Genomic DNA, 13,780 nt, shown 5'->3' on the forward strand with positions numbered 1-13,780 from the left:
CATCGAGTCCAACCCCCTGCTCAATGCAGGAATCCAAGTCAGAGCATCCCTGACAAATGGCTGTCCAGCCTCGTCTTAAAGGCCTCCAGTGTGGGAGAGCCCACCACCTCCCCAGGTAATTGGTTCCATTGCCGTATTGCTCTGACACTCAGGAAGTTTTTCCTGATGTTCAGCCGGAATCTGGCTTCCTGTAACTTGAGCCCATTATTCCGTGTCCTGCACTCTGGGATGATCAAGAAGAGATCCTGGCCTTCTTCTCTGTGACAACCTTTCAAGTACTTGAAGAGTGCTATCATATCTCCCCTCAGTCTTCTCTTCTCAAGGCTAAACATGCCCAGTTCTTTCAGTCTCTCTTCATAGGGCTTTGTGTCCAGTCCCCTGATCATCTTTGTTGCCCTCCTCTGAACCCTCTCCAGTTTGTCTGCATCCTTCAAGTTACAGTTAACTTGAACAGTTAACTTAGGCTAACTTACAGTTAACTTAGGCTCAAGTTACAGGAAGCCAGATTCTGGCTGCACATCAGGAGAAACTTCTTGACTGTAAGAGCAGTACGACAATGGAGCCAATTCCCTAGGTGGGAATTGGCTGTGGTGGGCTCTCCCACACTGGAGGCGTTCAAGACGAGGCTGGACAGCCATCTGTCAGGGATGCTCTGACTTGGATTCCTGCATTGAGCAGGGGCTTGGGCCCCTTCCAACCATACTGTTCTATGATTCTATGAGACAGATGTGCATAAAAATGTGCACGTGTTAATTTATCCACACAGATGCAAATGCAGAGGTGATTACTCCAATGTGAATGGAAACACGCCGTAGTGGGGAAGGCTGGCCAGGTGGGCTGTGTGCTGCTCAGCCTGCTGTCCCAGCGCCGAGTGTGGGTGGGCAGCTTGAGGCCCCTGCACTCTCCCTTCGATGGTGCTTGACCTTTTCGCTGGACAGCCCTTCCGATGGGGGATGCCCTCGAAGAGAGGAGTGTCCTCTGTAAAGTAGTACACAGTGCCAACCTGTTTTATGGTTGAGCCAGTTGTCCAGGATTTTTGGCTGGTACTTGTCAGGGCCTTGGAGGCTATAGCCAGGATTTGATTGGAAGTCACTGGGAAGGGCTGGGGCCTATTCAGTTTCTGGAACGCCAGAGTGTGTGTGAGCGTCACTCCGTCAGTGTTGTCCGAGCAGAGCCAGGGGGTCGCCTGACTCCCCTCCACCTGCTGGTCCGGCCTTGGCAGGAGGGAGGCTGGGACCTGTCCGTAAGGACCTGGCAGAGGTGGGGGGGGGGTGCAGAAGGGCTGCCCAGGCTGAAGCGTCGCTGCTGGAGGGCTGAGCGGTGCCGCCCTGTGCAGACGGGGGCCTGGCCGGAAGGCTACGGGCCGTCGTCTGCCAAGGGATCCGGAGCGGGGTCCTGCAGTCACGCCTTCCCTGTTAAGCCGATGCAAAGGCGAGGAGCCTTTGCAGGAACGTCTCGCCTTCATTGCCCGAAGCCTTCTCTGTTGGATCCATCATCGCCTGGGCTTTTGGAGGCCCTCTGCACCTGGACTGGAACTCTGGATTGTTAAGGACTTGCCATGAAAAGTGCTGTGAGGCTTTTCATGGACTTGAGCTCCAGTTGCTGTGGATTGTGTGTCTGTGTTTGCAGTCAGCTCAGTACTGGCAGGCTGGGTTTGATCTACGACTTTTGGACTTCCCTCCGCCAGAACTCATGGAGCGTGGAGTTGCCAGTGCGAAAGTGGTGGCCTGGAACTCCTTGCGTGCGTGGGTATGCCCTTTCCTCGATCTTGATGGGCCTTGACCATGTAGCCTGGAGTTATCAACAAAAGAGTCACTCAGGCACTCCCCCTTGCAGACGGATTGCCTATCAAGGATCATAAGAACATAAGAAGAGCCCCAAGGCTGGATCAGACCCAGGGTCCATCTAGTCCAGCATTCTGTTCACACAGCAGCCAACCAGCTGCCCACAGGAAACCCACAAGCAGGACATGAGTGCACAGCACACACACCCCATGTCCCCAGCCACTGGTGTACATAGGCTCACTGCCTCTGACACTGGAGGTAACATATCGCCATCAGGACTAGTAACCATCGATAGCCTTCTCCTCCTCCAAGGATTTGTTCAACCCCCTTTTAAAGCCATCCAAATTGGTGGCCATCACCACATCTTGTGGTAGTGAATTCCATAGTTTAACTACACGCTGTGCGAAGAGGTCCTTCCTTCTGTCTGTCCTGAATCTCCCACCCATCGGCTTCATGGGAGGACCCTGTTGGGTTCTAGTACTATGAGAGTACTATGGGAGAGTAGATAGTACTACTCTCATAGTACTATGAGAGAGGGGGAAAAAATGTCTCCCTATGCACTTCTCCACACCAGGCATAGTTCTGTACACCTCTATCCTGTCTCCCCTCAGCCGCCTTTCTCTAAATCTAGTATCATAGTCCTGCCCACGGGGCGTGTAGCCTTTGTGGGGGTGTCGCTCTGACCTCAGTGACCCCACCCTTTCCCTCCCTGTTTTCCGGACGTTTCATTGCTGTTTTGGAGCAGGATGCTGAGGGACCAACATTGAAAATAAGCACTAGAACACAGCCCATGAGCCCGTGTGTGTGTGTGTGTGTGTGTGTGTGTGTCTCCCATTGTGCTGAATGAGGCTTGCTCTCTCAATGGCCACAGAAATGACAGAGAAGCCCCTCAATTGACATGGCACATATCAAAGCCCTCAGTTCTTGAAATGTGATTAAGTGTGATCTGGTGGCTTCGTTCCATTGCCTCAGGACGTAACTCATTCACAGCTTCCAAATAGAGATCCTGTGCGTTAAAATAGGGGCTGGTTTTGCTCTCTTTCTCACCACAAACCCATTAGTGTCGCCTCAGAAGTAACTCCCATTGCTGTGGATGAGGCTGAGATTCCCCCTCAGTTGAAATGGCACACATTAAAGCCCAGTGGCTATTGCCTTAGGACATAAGTCCCTCATCGCTTCCAAATGAGATCCTGCATTAAAATGGGGGCTGGTTTCACTCTGTTTCCCACAACAAACCCATTACTGTCTTGTCAGACGTAACTCCCATTGTGGTCAATGAGGACCTCTGGGTTAAAATGGGGGCTGGTTTCCCTCTTTGTGTTCTCCCCCCTTTCCCAGCATAAGCATATGTGTGTCTACTCGGAAGTGACTCCCATTGTGCTCAATGAGGCTTGCTCTTGAAATGCAGGTGCTTCTGGACATTCAGGGGAAAGGAGAAAGGGGGGAGGAGAAGGGAAAGCCTTTTTAAAAATCCTGTACTCCTCTATTAGCTTCTCCTTCTGTTGTCCTGGAAACTTGGCTGAGGTGGTGGGAACACTGAAGTTGTGTGAAGGAGAGGGGGAGATGATCCTGGAGGGAGCAGTCAGACAGAGATGAAAAGATGCACACATAAGCACCTGTTTTAGGGGCAAGAAAGAATAAAGGGGTGTGGGATGCTCCATACACAGCGCTTTGATTTTTCGCCACTTCATTAATGCACAATTGTGCTCTAAATCCCTGTTTCAGGGGCAACAAGGAAGGTTTAAAGTGGGGCGGGGGGTGCTCCAGACACAGCGCTTTGGATTTCTGCCCCTTTGTTAATGCACAATTGTGGTTTTAATCTCCATTTTAGGGGCAACAAGGAAGGTTTAAAGCGGGGGTGGGGGGATGCTCCAGACACAGCACTTTGATTTTTCACTCCTTCTCTAAAGCAAAACAAAAGGGCTGGGAAGGCAAGGAGGAGACTGGCCAGAGCAGAAAACTTCAGCGGGGCAGAGGGGGCGAGGGAGGGGGGAATCGGGAAGAGGAGGAGGTGGGAAAACAGATGGGGTAAGCAGACCCAACCCACTCCAAAAAGGTCCCACCCAGCTATCAAGAGAATAACTCAATTAGGGCTCCATGGAAATAGTGCAGACCATCAGGGTACAACGATGATAGACCAGGTCCTTTCGGGACATGGAAACACGTGCGAGAGAAAATGTGCTTGGGGAAACAGCACAACGAAGTTGGAAAAAAAGTGAAGGCAATAGTGTGGAAACACCCCCCCCCCCCGAGAGTCTTAAATGTGCACTCAGCTTTGGGGTCTGGATTGAATCTCTGTCTCTACAGGTCAAGGAGGGTGTGAGGTTGTTATAACCTACAGCAGGGATCGGCAGAAGGTAGTTCGGGAGTGACTGGTAGATCTCTGGGTGATGAGCAATAGAACAGCAAGGATTTCTGAATTCCTATTGTTCTAACAATAGCTACAACAAAACAGCGCTTTCTGCCACTTACCCCTTTCCAAATTAGACTGCTAAAATGAAAACAGCTTGGGGTAGCCAGGAATGGACGTTTGTGTGGAAGGACTGTGGGCTCAGCTCAGCTCTGAAACGCAAAATGAATTCCCAGTCTCAACAGCTGCTCAGAGGCGCCCTGTTCCTGAGTTCCAAGTACGTATATACCTTCTGCACCAGTTGGTGGATCTGGGGGCTCTAGTAAAACAGGAGACCCCACAAGCTTGAGGTCTGCCCTCCCCCGACCTATGGTATTGGCCAAATTCTGCCTGATCCAATTAAGGCTGCAGTACTATGCCCACTTTCCTGGAAGTAGGCACCACTGAACGCTCTGGGGCTTACTTCCGAGTAAACATGCGCAGGATTGCACTGCACATCTGCACTCCTCCAGCACTTGAGACTGCCACCAAATGCAGACTTTGTGCCTTCACCTTCCAGCCTGATTTTGTTTTCTTCCTCCTCCTCCTCCTTTGCTCAACACCCCACCTGAAGAGGACTTCTGGGGAACTCGAAAGATTGCTCACCATTCTGTGCCTTCTGGGTGGTCCTAATCAAGGCATTGCCCAGCCATGGGTTTTGGAGTTTTTCTTATGGACTAACAAGCTTCCTGTTGCTTTTTGTTTGTTTGTCAAAATAGTTTTGTTCAGCAAGCTTACCCAGCCAAGAAGACTGTCCCATGGGTCAGCGCACAGGGGGCAACGGAGCACGCACCGGGCGCTGGCTTCTTATTGCCTTCTAACCAGCAGTGCCCCGCTGATGCCAATGTACAGGAATGTTTACCTATTTCAGGCCCTTTGAGAAGACAGGTTGTGGGCACAGACTGAGATGGAAACTGGCCAAACGGCATATGATAAAGATGATTTCCCCAGAATGTGCTCGTATTTCAAGAAATAGTATTTCAGAAACTGAGAAAACGCAGTATAAGAATATTCTCCTCACCTAACTGTAGTGGCCCTGGATCAGTGGTGGAGCCCCCGCTTGGCACGTGGCAGGTCCCAGGCTCAATCCCCGGCCTCTCCAGGAGGGAGATCCATTGCTGCCAGTCAGTGTCAACGATACTGGGCCGGACTGACTGGGGGGAGGGGGTTCTGACTCGGTATAAGGTAGCTTCCTATGTTCCTGTGCAGATCCACCTCTTGTAACCTACCCCTGATTTGGTTTTTTCACCACTTCCCGGGTCATCTGTGACCGAAGCAAGCCGTTGTTTGATATTATTTCATAATTCTTGTTCAACTGTTTGCAGAAATAGGTGCTTGCAGAACCACAAAATGTATCTCTAACAATCTTACACTTCATGTCCGCTTGAGTGCCATTTTTCTTGGTGGAAAGGTGGGGTACATATAAAATAAATGAATAAACATTTTTATTGCTTATCATTAAACCACAGATCAATAGACAGTCATAATTACACCACAAATATGGTAGTTGGAACACAGAGTGAGTACTAAAACCAACAACAGGCATTATATACGGAGCACTTCTTATTCCTACAAGAACGTTCTGACCACCTCTTCTACTGCAGGAGGACACACATTCATTTATTCATCAATAAGACTTCCTTTTTCTTTCTCTTCCTTACATCTTATCAACTAATAATGGGCTCCAAGATCACCTGAACAGCTCTTCAATTTCCCTTATAGAAGCTTTCATTTCTTCCTGTAATTAGCATACTGATCACCAATTTTCTATTTTCCTGACATAACAAAATAATCAAAAGGGTTGTATGGAGGATCTAGCACTATTTCTTCTTAATTTGAAGTAATATTTCTTCCCAACTGCCCCCCACAATTGTTGGACCACCAGTTGGCAGACCACCATCCACCTTGCCCTTCTGAAACCTCCAACATTGGTCACCTGCTGCAGTTGTAACCCAAATACAAGGGATGCTCCATGGACAAGGGTCCTTCCCATCTGGTGGATGAGGAGGCTCTAATGCTGTATGAGCACCTCCTTCCTTTGGCTGAAAAGGCCAAGCACCCGCTGACGGATCTGCTGTGTCTTCAGACCATACACAAGTGGGTTCACCATGGGTGGCAGCAAAAGGTACAGGCTGGCTAGCAGGATGTGGATGTAGGGAGGCACATTTTTGCCAATGCGGTGAGTCAGGAAGGTGAACAGGGCAGGCACATACGTTACCAAGATAGTGCAGGTGTGGGCTGCACATGTACCAAGGGCCTTGGCACGCGCGTCTCGTGATGAAAGCCGGAAGACCGCGTAGAGGATCATAGTGTAAGAGGTGGCAATGAGTCCCAGGTCCACTATCACCACCAAGAGGGCCACACAGATTCCGTAGGTCCGGTTGATGATGGTGTTGGCACAGGCCAACTTGACCACCGCCATGTGCTCGCAGTAGGTGTGCTCGATGACCCTGTGAAAACAGTACGGCAGTCTTTTGATGAGTATGGGGCAAGGGATGACCATGATCACACCACGGGCAGTGGCTGCCAACCCCATCTTGGCCACCACCGGGTTGCTGAGGATGGTAGCGTAGTGCAGAGGGTGACAGATGGCCACATAGCGGTCAAAGGCCATTGCCAACAAGATGGCAGACTCCATGATGGAGAAGGTGTGGATGAAGTACATCTGCACCAGGCAGGCATCAAAGCCAATCTCCCCTGAACCTGCCCACATGATGTTCAGCATCTTGGGCAGGGTGGAGGTGCTGAGGACCAGGTCATTGATGGCTAGCATAGACAGGAAGAGGTACATGGGCTTGTGGAGGGCCGGCTCTGTCTTGATGATGAAGAGGATGGTGAGGTTCCCCAGCAAGGTCAGAACAAACGTGACGCAGAGCGGGATGCCGATCCAGGCGTGAAGGGCCTCCAGCCCAGGGATGCCCACCAGGAGGAATGAGACCTGGCCCAGGACAGCCGTGCCGTTGGGAGCCTCCATCAGGGCCAGCGTGGCATCGGCTGCTCCATGTCGCTGGCCCTGGCTGGGAGGGAGGACCGGCCTGAAGGGGAGGAAGAGCTAATGGCCATCACAGAACATCCCCCGTGCTGAAGAGGGTCCCCCCCCGCCTCCTCCGCCCCGTCCATAGCCCAAGCCTGGCTATTTCACAGTCGCTGCTAAAATCAGGCTGCCCTTCTTGGCGAGCCGGACCTGCCGCCTGACCTTGACGCCCCTTCAGCATGGCCACGCCACTTTTCTCCACCTCCTAATTAACATCTGTTTTTTGCACTTTAAAATACACCTGGGACACCCCTCCCGTTGGAGTTATTGTAGGGTGCTTTTTGTCTTTGCAGGGTTATCCTTTTAAAACCCACCGTTTCGCAGACATATATTGGCTCCTCTCTGGTCTTGCGTTATCTCACCTTGGTCCTGCCACTCATGTCTCCCCTCGTTGTCCCTCTGAGCCCTCCTGTGCCCCCTCCACTGGCTCCCTGCCCGCTCCTAGATGCTGCCTCCCCTCTCTGCTCTTGCCTTCCAGCCCCTCCCTGCTCATAACCTTTGCTCCTCCAGTTCCTCCGCTCCCCACTGCTGCCCGAAAGTCTCCTGCTCCCTCCAGAGATGCCACTCCCCCCTGGCTGCCTCTCGCTGCCACCAGCCTGGGGCCACCTCTCTTCACGTCCTCCAGAGCCCTGTCCAGGAAGCCTTTGGCTCACCCCCCCCCCCCCGCTTCCTTCCTGGAATGCAGCTGGCTGTCACAGTGCCTGCGTGTGTAAGTGAACCAGCAGCTGTGTCTCCTCGCCCTGTCACCTCCCCTCGGTCTCCACCTCGCACCCCATCTCCTGTGCCTTCGCCTGGGGCAAGTTGCAGATTGGAAGCACCTCTGGGCAGCGCCATGCACATTGATGGTAACAGCATCAGCAACAGCATACAATGCAGCACATATTGCATTCCTCGTAATCACTGACCTCCTGGGTCTATGCGGAGTGTTTTTGTGCCTGCCGTGTTCACCTTTTGGACCAGGTATCACTGTCTCGGCACTGTTGTGTTTCCATTAACCCCTTCTGATGAAGCCATGGCTTCTGTTGACCAGTGGCTAGCTGGCTGGCTGGCTGCAGGACTGTCACAAGCCAAATGAGTGCTTGCCACTGCAAAACAGAAGCCACAGCTGCTCTCTCTCCAAAGGCAGCAGCAACCCAACTAAGAGGGTATTTCAGAAGATCCAGGACATGAATTGCAGAGAAAAGAAGCACCAGTCCAGAAGCACTTGGCTGAACAACAGCATCAGGTTGCACAAGACGTCAAAACGTGGCAGCAGCGCAAACATCCTGCAGCAGAAAAGAGAACATCCCAAACATCTGTTAACAGCTGCTGCACCCGTGAAATGAACAGAATGCTGAAGCACAACAGTGCAAGGGATCCAGAACTTTTGGTACCTTGTGCAGTCTGCATGGTATTCATTTCATTTCATTTCATTTCATTTCATTTATTCTGTTTCTATACCACCCCATAGCTGGAGCTCTCTGGATGGTTCACAAAAATTAAAAGCCATTAAAATGACATTATACAAACTACAAAAACTATTTACATAAACACATAGAAACAGATAGCACACACACTGACAACATATATCTAAAAACCATTTTAATTGGTATCGTTTAGCAAGGACATTTTGGATGTTTTCATGCAGGCCCTCTTGCATGAACTTCAGTCCCATTATAGTGTTTCCAAATTACCAACAGCAAGGCCGTGATAACTGGCCAAAGCCAGGCTGAGCCACTGAGGCCTTCAGAAGCCGCCTTCTGCTGAGCCAGGCCCTGGATTGGTCCCTCTAGCCCAGGATTGTCTGCGCTGGCTGGCAGCAGCGGTTCTCCAGGGCTTCAGGCCAGATTCCTTCCAGCCCTACCTGGAGATGCCGGGGATCGAACCGGGGGCCTTCTGCATGGAGAGCGGGGGCTCCGCCACTGTGCCATGGCTCCTCCCTCAAATGACACGGCCGAACTCTTTGAAGCCATGCTTTGCAGCCTTTTCCATCACGTCCCTCCGCAGTGAGGTCCAGGCCACAACCAGGGCATAGAATTGTGGCTTTCTGAAAGGGAGGCCTCAATATTCTTTCCAGGTAGGAGCAAGTGCAGCAGTCGGAAGAAAAGGACAGTGGCAAGGTGATGGGGAATGCAAGGAGGTCCTTGGCACCAAGTTGCCCTGAGCGCGAGCCTCGCGAGTCCTTCCTGGGCATGGGCTGCTTTGACCCTTCAGGGCTTCATGATGCCTTATATGATGGTCCTGAGTTCCACTGGGGCTGCTGCTGTGCCAGCTCCTTCTCCCACTTGCATCTAATTGTGGTTCAGACATGGGGCTTCCCTGTGGATGGGAGGACAGCCAATCCCAGGAGGGGCGCTGCAGTCGTGGTGCGATCCAGTCAGTATCCAGGCACTGGTGGCTGTAGCCTTTGGTTTTCGAATGAGACTGAACTCACCACATCTGTCCTCCCGCATGAATCGAGAGGAAAGGGAAGTCTCTCCCATCAGGGCTGATGTAGCACGGGAGAACACATCTCTGCAGGCTCCACAGTGTGCTTTTTCTGGGTATGCTCCAATCATCTGTGCAGGCTCAGTCACAGATCCTGAAGCTAAGTATGCCCTTACTAAGTGTCAGGTTTGACATCTCACAATACACACAAAAGCACAGTGGGGAAGGATGGAGGAAGCAGTTTTGTCAGTGGCACAGAGGCAAATTTTGAAGTGCAGATGCACCCGCAAGGAGAGGCCAAAAATGCAGGCAGCCGTGTTGATCCACATCAACAAACCATTTCTAACAGTTTTCATCTCCACCAAGAGCAGGTGTTTGGAAAAGCTAAGGCATCTTCATTGCCCATTCCAGGCCAAGCCACCCCAAAATACTTTCCATTGCAACAGGGAACAATAAACGGTTGCTGGGGAAATCCATTTCTTTCCCAGCTACTGTGAGAATTGCAGCTAGGTTCAGAGGGGACAGAGGGGATGGGGGGGGATGACATCAGCATCCCTGATCATCATAAGGTGCTGGCACTATGTCCCCGCGAGGCCTGGTGCCACTGCGCCACTGAGTTTTATGCTCCTCTTGTCTGCAAACCTCCCAACTCGCAATGACGCAATCACCTGGCACTCCCAGCCACGCCACTGCACAACCCCAGCAGCCACGGTGAGGTGGGCGGGGTCTTGGGGCCCACCCCTCACATCACAGGGCAGCTTCGTTGGTGCCCTCACAAGCCTGGGGCCCTTGAGTTGCCTCCTGATCTGTTCGGGTGAAGACAGTTGCACAAAAGCGCAGCTCAGCACAAATTCTACAGCTGCTCTGTGAGCCCTCACCTGGCTTTGTAGCAGAAACGACAGACACTCACACCAGAGAACCAACCGCTGGCTTGGCCCGGAGCCACCCTTCCCTTCTCCTTCCCCACACCTTTGGCAATGCACCAGGTGAACATGGATCTTTTCTCATCATCTCCTTAAGTAAAAAAGAATCGTTGCTAAGACTGCAGAAATGTCACAAGGGCATGTCGAGGGCGGTCCCTCAGCTCTGAAAAGGTTAGTTCACTCTTGACCTTTAGATCCCCAAATTGCTGCCCAGGCCTTGGCAGCTGCCTCCTGCTGCGGCCGTCCTCCTCCTCTGCATCCTGCCATCGCAAGCTCTTAGTCCTGGGCCAAGGCTGGACTGCCAGGGCAGGGGGGAGGCCTTCCTGGGGCACTCCCTTCCCTTGAAGGTTTGCCAAAGCCAGAGCCTCCTTCAGAAGCACCTAGAAGCCCGACTGGCATTAAGCTTTCATCTGGAAATGAGAGTTGAGTATATTACAGTAGGAACATACGCTATTGGCTTTCAGGCCCAATACTGGGATACGCTGGACTATTTGGCCACCTGAATAGGCCAGTATCGCCTACTCTGACTGGCAGTGACTGCACCATTTTTCTCATCACCCGCCACCCAACCATATTTACTGGAGATGCTCTTGGGGATTGAACCCAGGACCTTCTGCATGTAAAGCAGGAGCTCTATCAGTGAGCCAGGGGCCCTCCCCAAATATACAAATGCTATGGCATGCTCTCATACAGTAAATCAGGGCTCCAGGTCTGAGAGGTCCATGGCAAAGCAGTTGGACCATTGGATGACAATAGCGTAAAAGAGTACTGAAGGAGGACAAAGAGATTGCAGAGAAACTGAATGAATTCTTCTCATCCGCCTTCACTGCAGAAGATCTAGGACAGATACCTGTGCCTGAACTCATGTTTTCAGGAAGGGAGTCTGAGGAACTGAGGCAAATAGTGCTGACAAAAGATGAAGTTCTCAACCCTATTGATCAACTGAAAGCAAATACATCACCAGGCCCAGATGGTATCCATCCTAGAGATACCCTCAAAGAACTCAAACATGAAATTGCTGATCTTCTAACCAAAATATGCAACATGTCCCTAAGATCAGCCTCTATACTAGAGGACTGGAAGATGGCTAATGTAAAACAAATTTTCAAAAAGGGATCCAGGGGGGATCTGGGAAATTACAGGCCGGTTAGCTTAACATCTGTTCTGGGTAAATTGGTTGAAAACATTATTAAAGATAAAACCAGTAAGCATGTAGAAGGACAACTGCCTCCCCAGCTGGTTTTCTGCTTCAGATATATTTAAATAATTATTATTTAAATTTATTAAATAATTATTAATTTAATAATTATTAAATATATGCTGATCAAATTTGCAGATGACACAAAATTGGGAGGGATAGCTAATACTTTGGAAGACAGAAACAAAATTCCACGTGATCTGGATAGACTGGAGCGCTGGGCAGAAAACAACAGAATGGCATTTAATAGGGACAAATGCCAAGTTCTGCACCTAGGAAAAAGAAACCAAATGCACAGTTACAAGATGGGGGATACGTGGCTCAACCACACTACGAGCGAGAAGGATCTTGGAATTGTTGTCGATCACAAGCTGAATATGAGCCAACAATGTGATGTGGCTGCAAAAAAGGCAAATGCTCTTTTGGGCTGCATTCATAGAAGCATCGCTTCCAAATCCCGGGAAGTACTCGTTCCCCTCTACTCAGCACTGGTTAGGCCTCATCTGGAGTACTGTGTCCAGTTCTGGACACCACACTTTAAGAAAGATGCAGACAAACTGGAGAGGGTTCAGAGGAGGGCAACAAAGATGATCAGGAGACTGGAAACAAAGCCCTATGAAGAGGGACTGAAAGAACTGGGCATGTTTAGCCTTGAGAAGAGAAGACTGAGGGGAGATATGATAGCACTCTTCAAGTACTTGAAAGGTTGTCACAGAGAAGAAGGCCAGGATCTCCTCTTGATCATCCCAGAGTGCAGGACATGGAATAATGGGCTCAAGTTACAGGAAGCCAGATTCCGGCTGAACATCAGGAAAAACTTCCAGAGTGTCAGAGCAATATGACAATGGAACCAATTACCTGGGGAGGTGGTGGGCTCTCCCACACTGGAGGCCTTCAAGACGAGGCTGGACAGCCATTTGTCGGGGATGCTCTGACTTGGATTCCTGCATTGAGCAGGGGGTTGGACTCGATGGCCTTGTAGGCCCCTTCCAACCCTACTATTCTATGATTCTATGAATTATTTATTGTTGGTCTTGATGTTGCTAGCAATATGCTCTTCAAAATGCTTTTTTGCATCTCTTATTGTCTACTTGCATCTCCTTTTTGCAAGCTTGTGCTTCTTTTTGTTTTCCTCACTTGGGTAAGACTTTCATTCTCTGAAGGAAGCTCTCTTTTCTCTAATACCTTCCTTGACACTGTTCATTAACCATGCTGGTGACCTCTTGGACTCAGTACTACTGTTCCTAATCTGTGGTATACATTTTATTTGAGCTACTATTATTGTAGTTTTGAATAACATCTAAGGATGTGGAAGGAATTTAATCCTCTTGGCTCCCCCTTTCAACTTCCTTTTCACCAGTTTCATTTCATTTCATTTATTATATTCCTATACCGCCGCAGAGCTGAAGCTCTCTGGCCAGTTCACAAAAATTAAAAGCCTTTAAAATACATTATATAAAGTATAAGTATAAAATTCCCTCATTTTAGAGATGTGTCCTCTTTTGAAGTCAAATGGGACTGTGTTGGACTGCCTTGGCAATTCTCCACTTCAACATACATTAAATCTGATAGTACTATGGTCACTCTTTCCAATTGGTTCAACAACATTTACATTTCGTACTCGGTCCTGGGCGACACCATTTAGGATTAAATCCAAGGTCCCCTCCCCTCTGGTCGGTTCCATGACCAACTGTCCTTGGGCACAGTCATTCCGGGCATCAAGAAATGTAGCCTCTTTGTCTTGACTGGAACATGCATTTATCCAGTCAAAGTGGGGGTAATTGAAGTCACCTGTTGTTACAACACTTCCTCATTTGGAGGCCTCCCCAATTTCATTTTTCATCTCAAGGTCACCCTCAACATTCTGGTCTAGGGGATGATAGCATGTTCCTAGCACTAAATTAGTTTTGGAGCCTGGTATTGCCACCCACTCCCTTCATGGACCACTGCCTTGTTGTAGCGAAGGGGCTTGCGTAACTCCGTGAAGCCATAAGCTATGCCGTGCAGGGCCACCCAAGACGCACAGGTCATGGCAGAGAGTTCTGA

General features: G+C 50.2%; 1 protein-coding gene across 1 annotated transcript; it reads right to left on the reverse strand.

Moving 5' to 3' along the window:
- Positions 1-6,184: 6,184 nt before the first annotated feature.
- On the reverse strand, positions 6,185-7,201 carry LOC146349177 (olfactory receptor 52P1-like). Its single transcript, XM_084842118.1, has one exon. It carries the CDS (start codon positions 7,145-7,147, stop codon positions 6,185-6,187), a length of 963 nt encoding a protein of 320 aa, XP_084698244.1. The 5' UTR covers positions 7,148-7,201.
- Positions 7,202-13,780: the final 6,579 nt, after the last annotated feature.

The sequence above is a fragment of the Heloderma suspectum genome, chromosome 3 (genome assembly GCF_057233095.1).
Source record: "Heloderma suspectum isolate Gila_16-S chromosome 3, 16-S_ref, whole genome shotgun sequence".
Lineage (NCBI taxonomy): Eukaryota > Metazoa > Chordata > Lepidosauria > Squamata > Helodermatidae > Heloderma > Heloderma suspectum.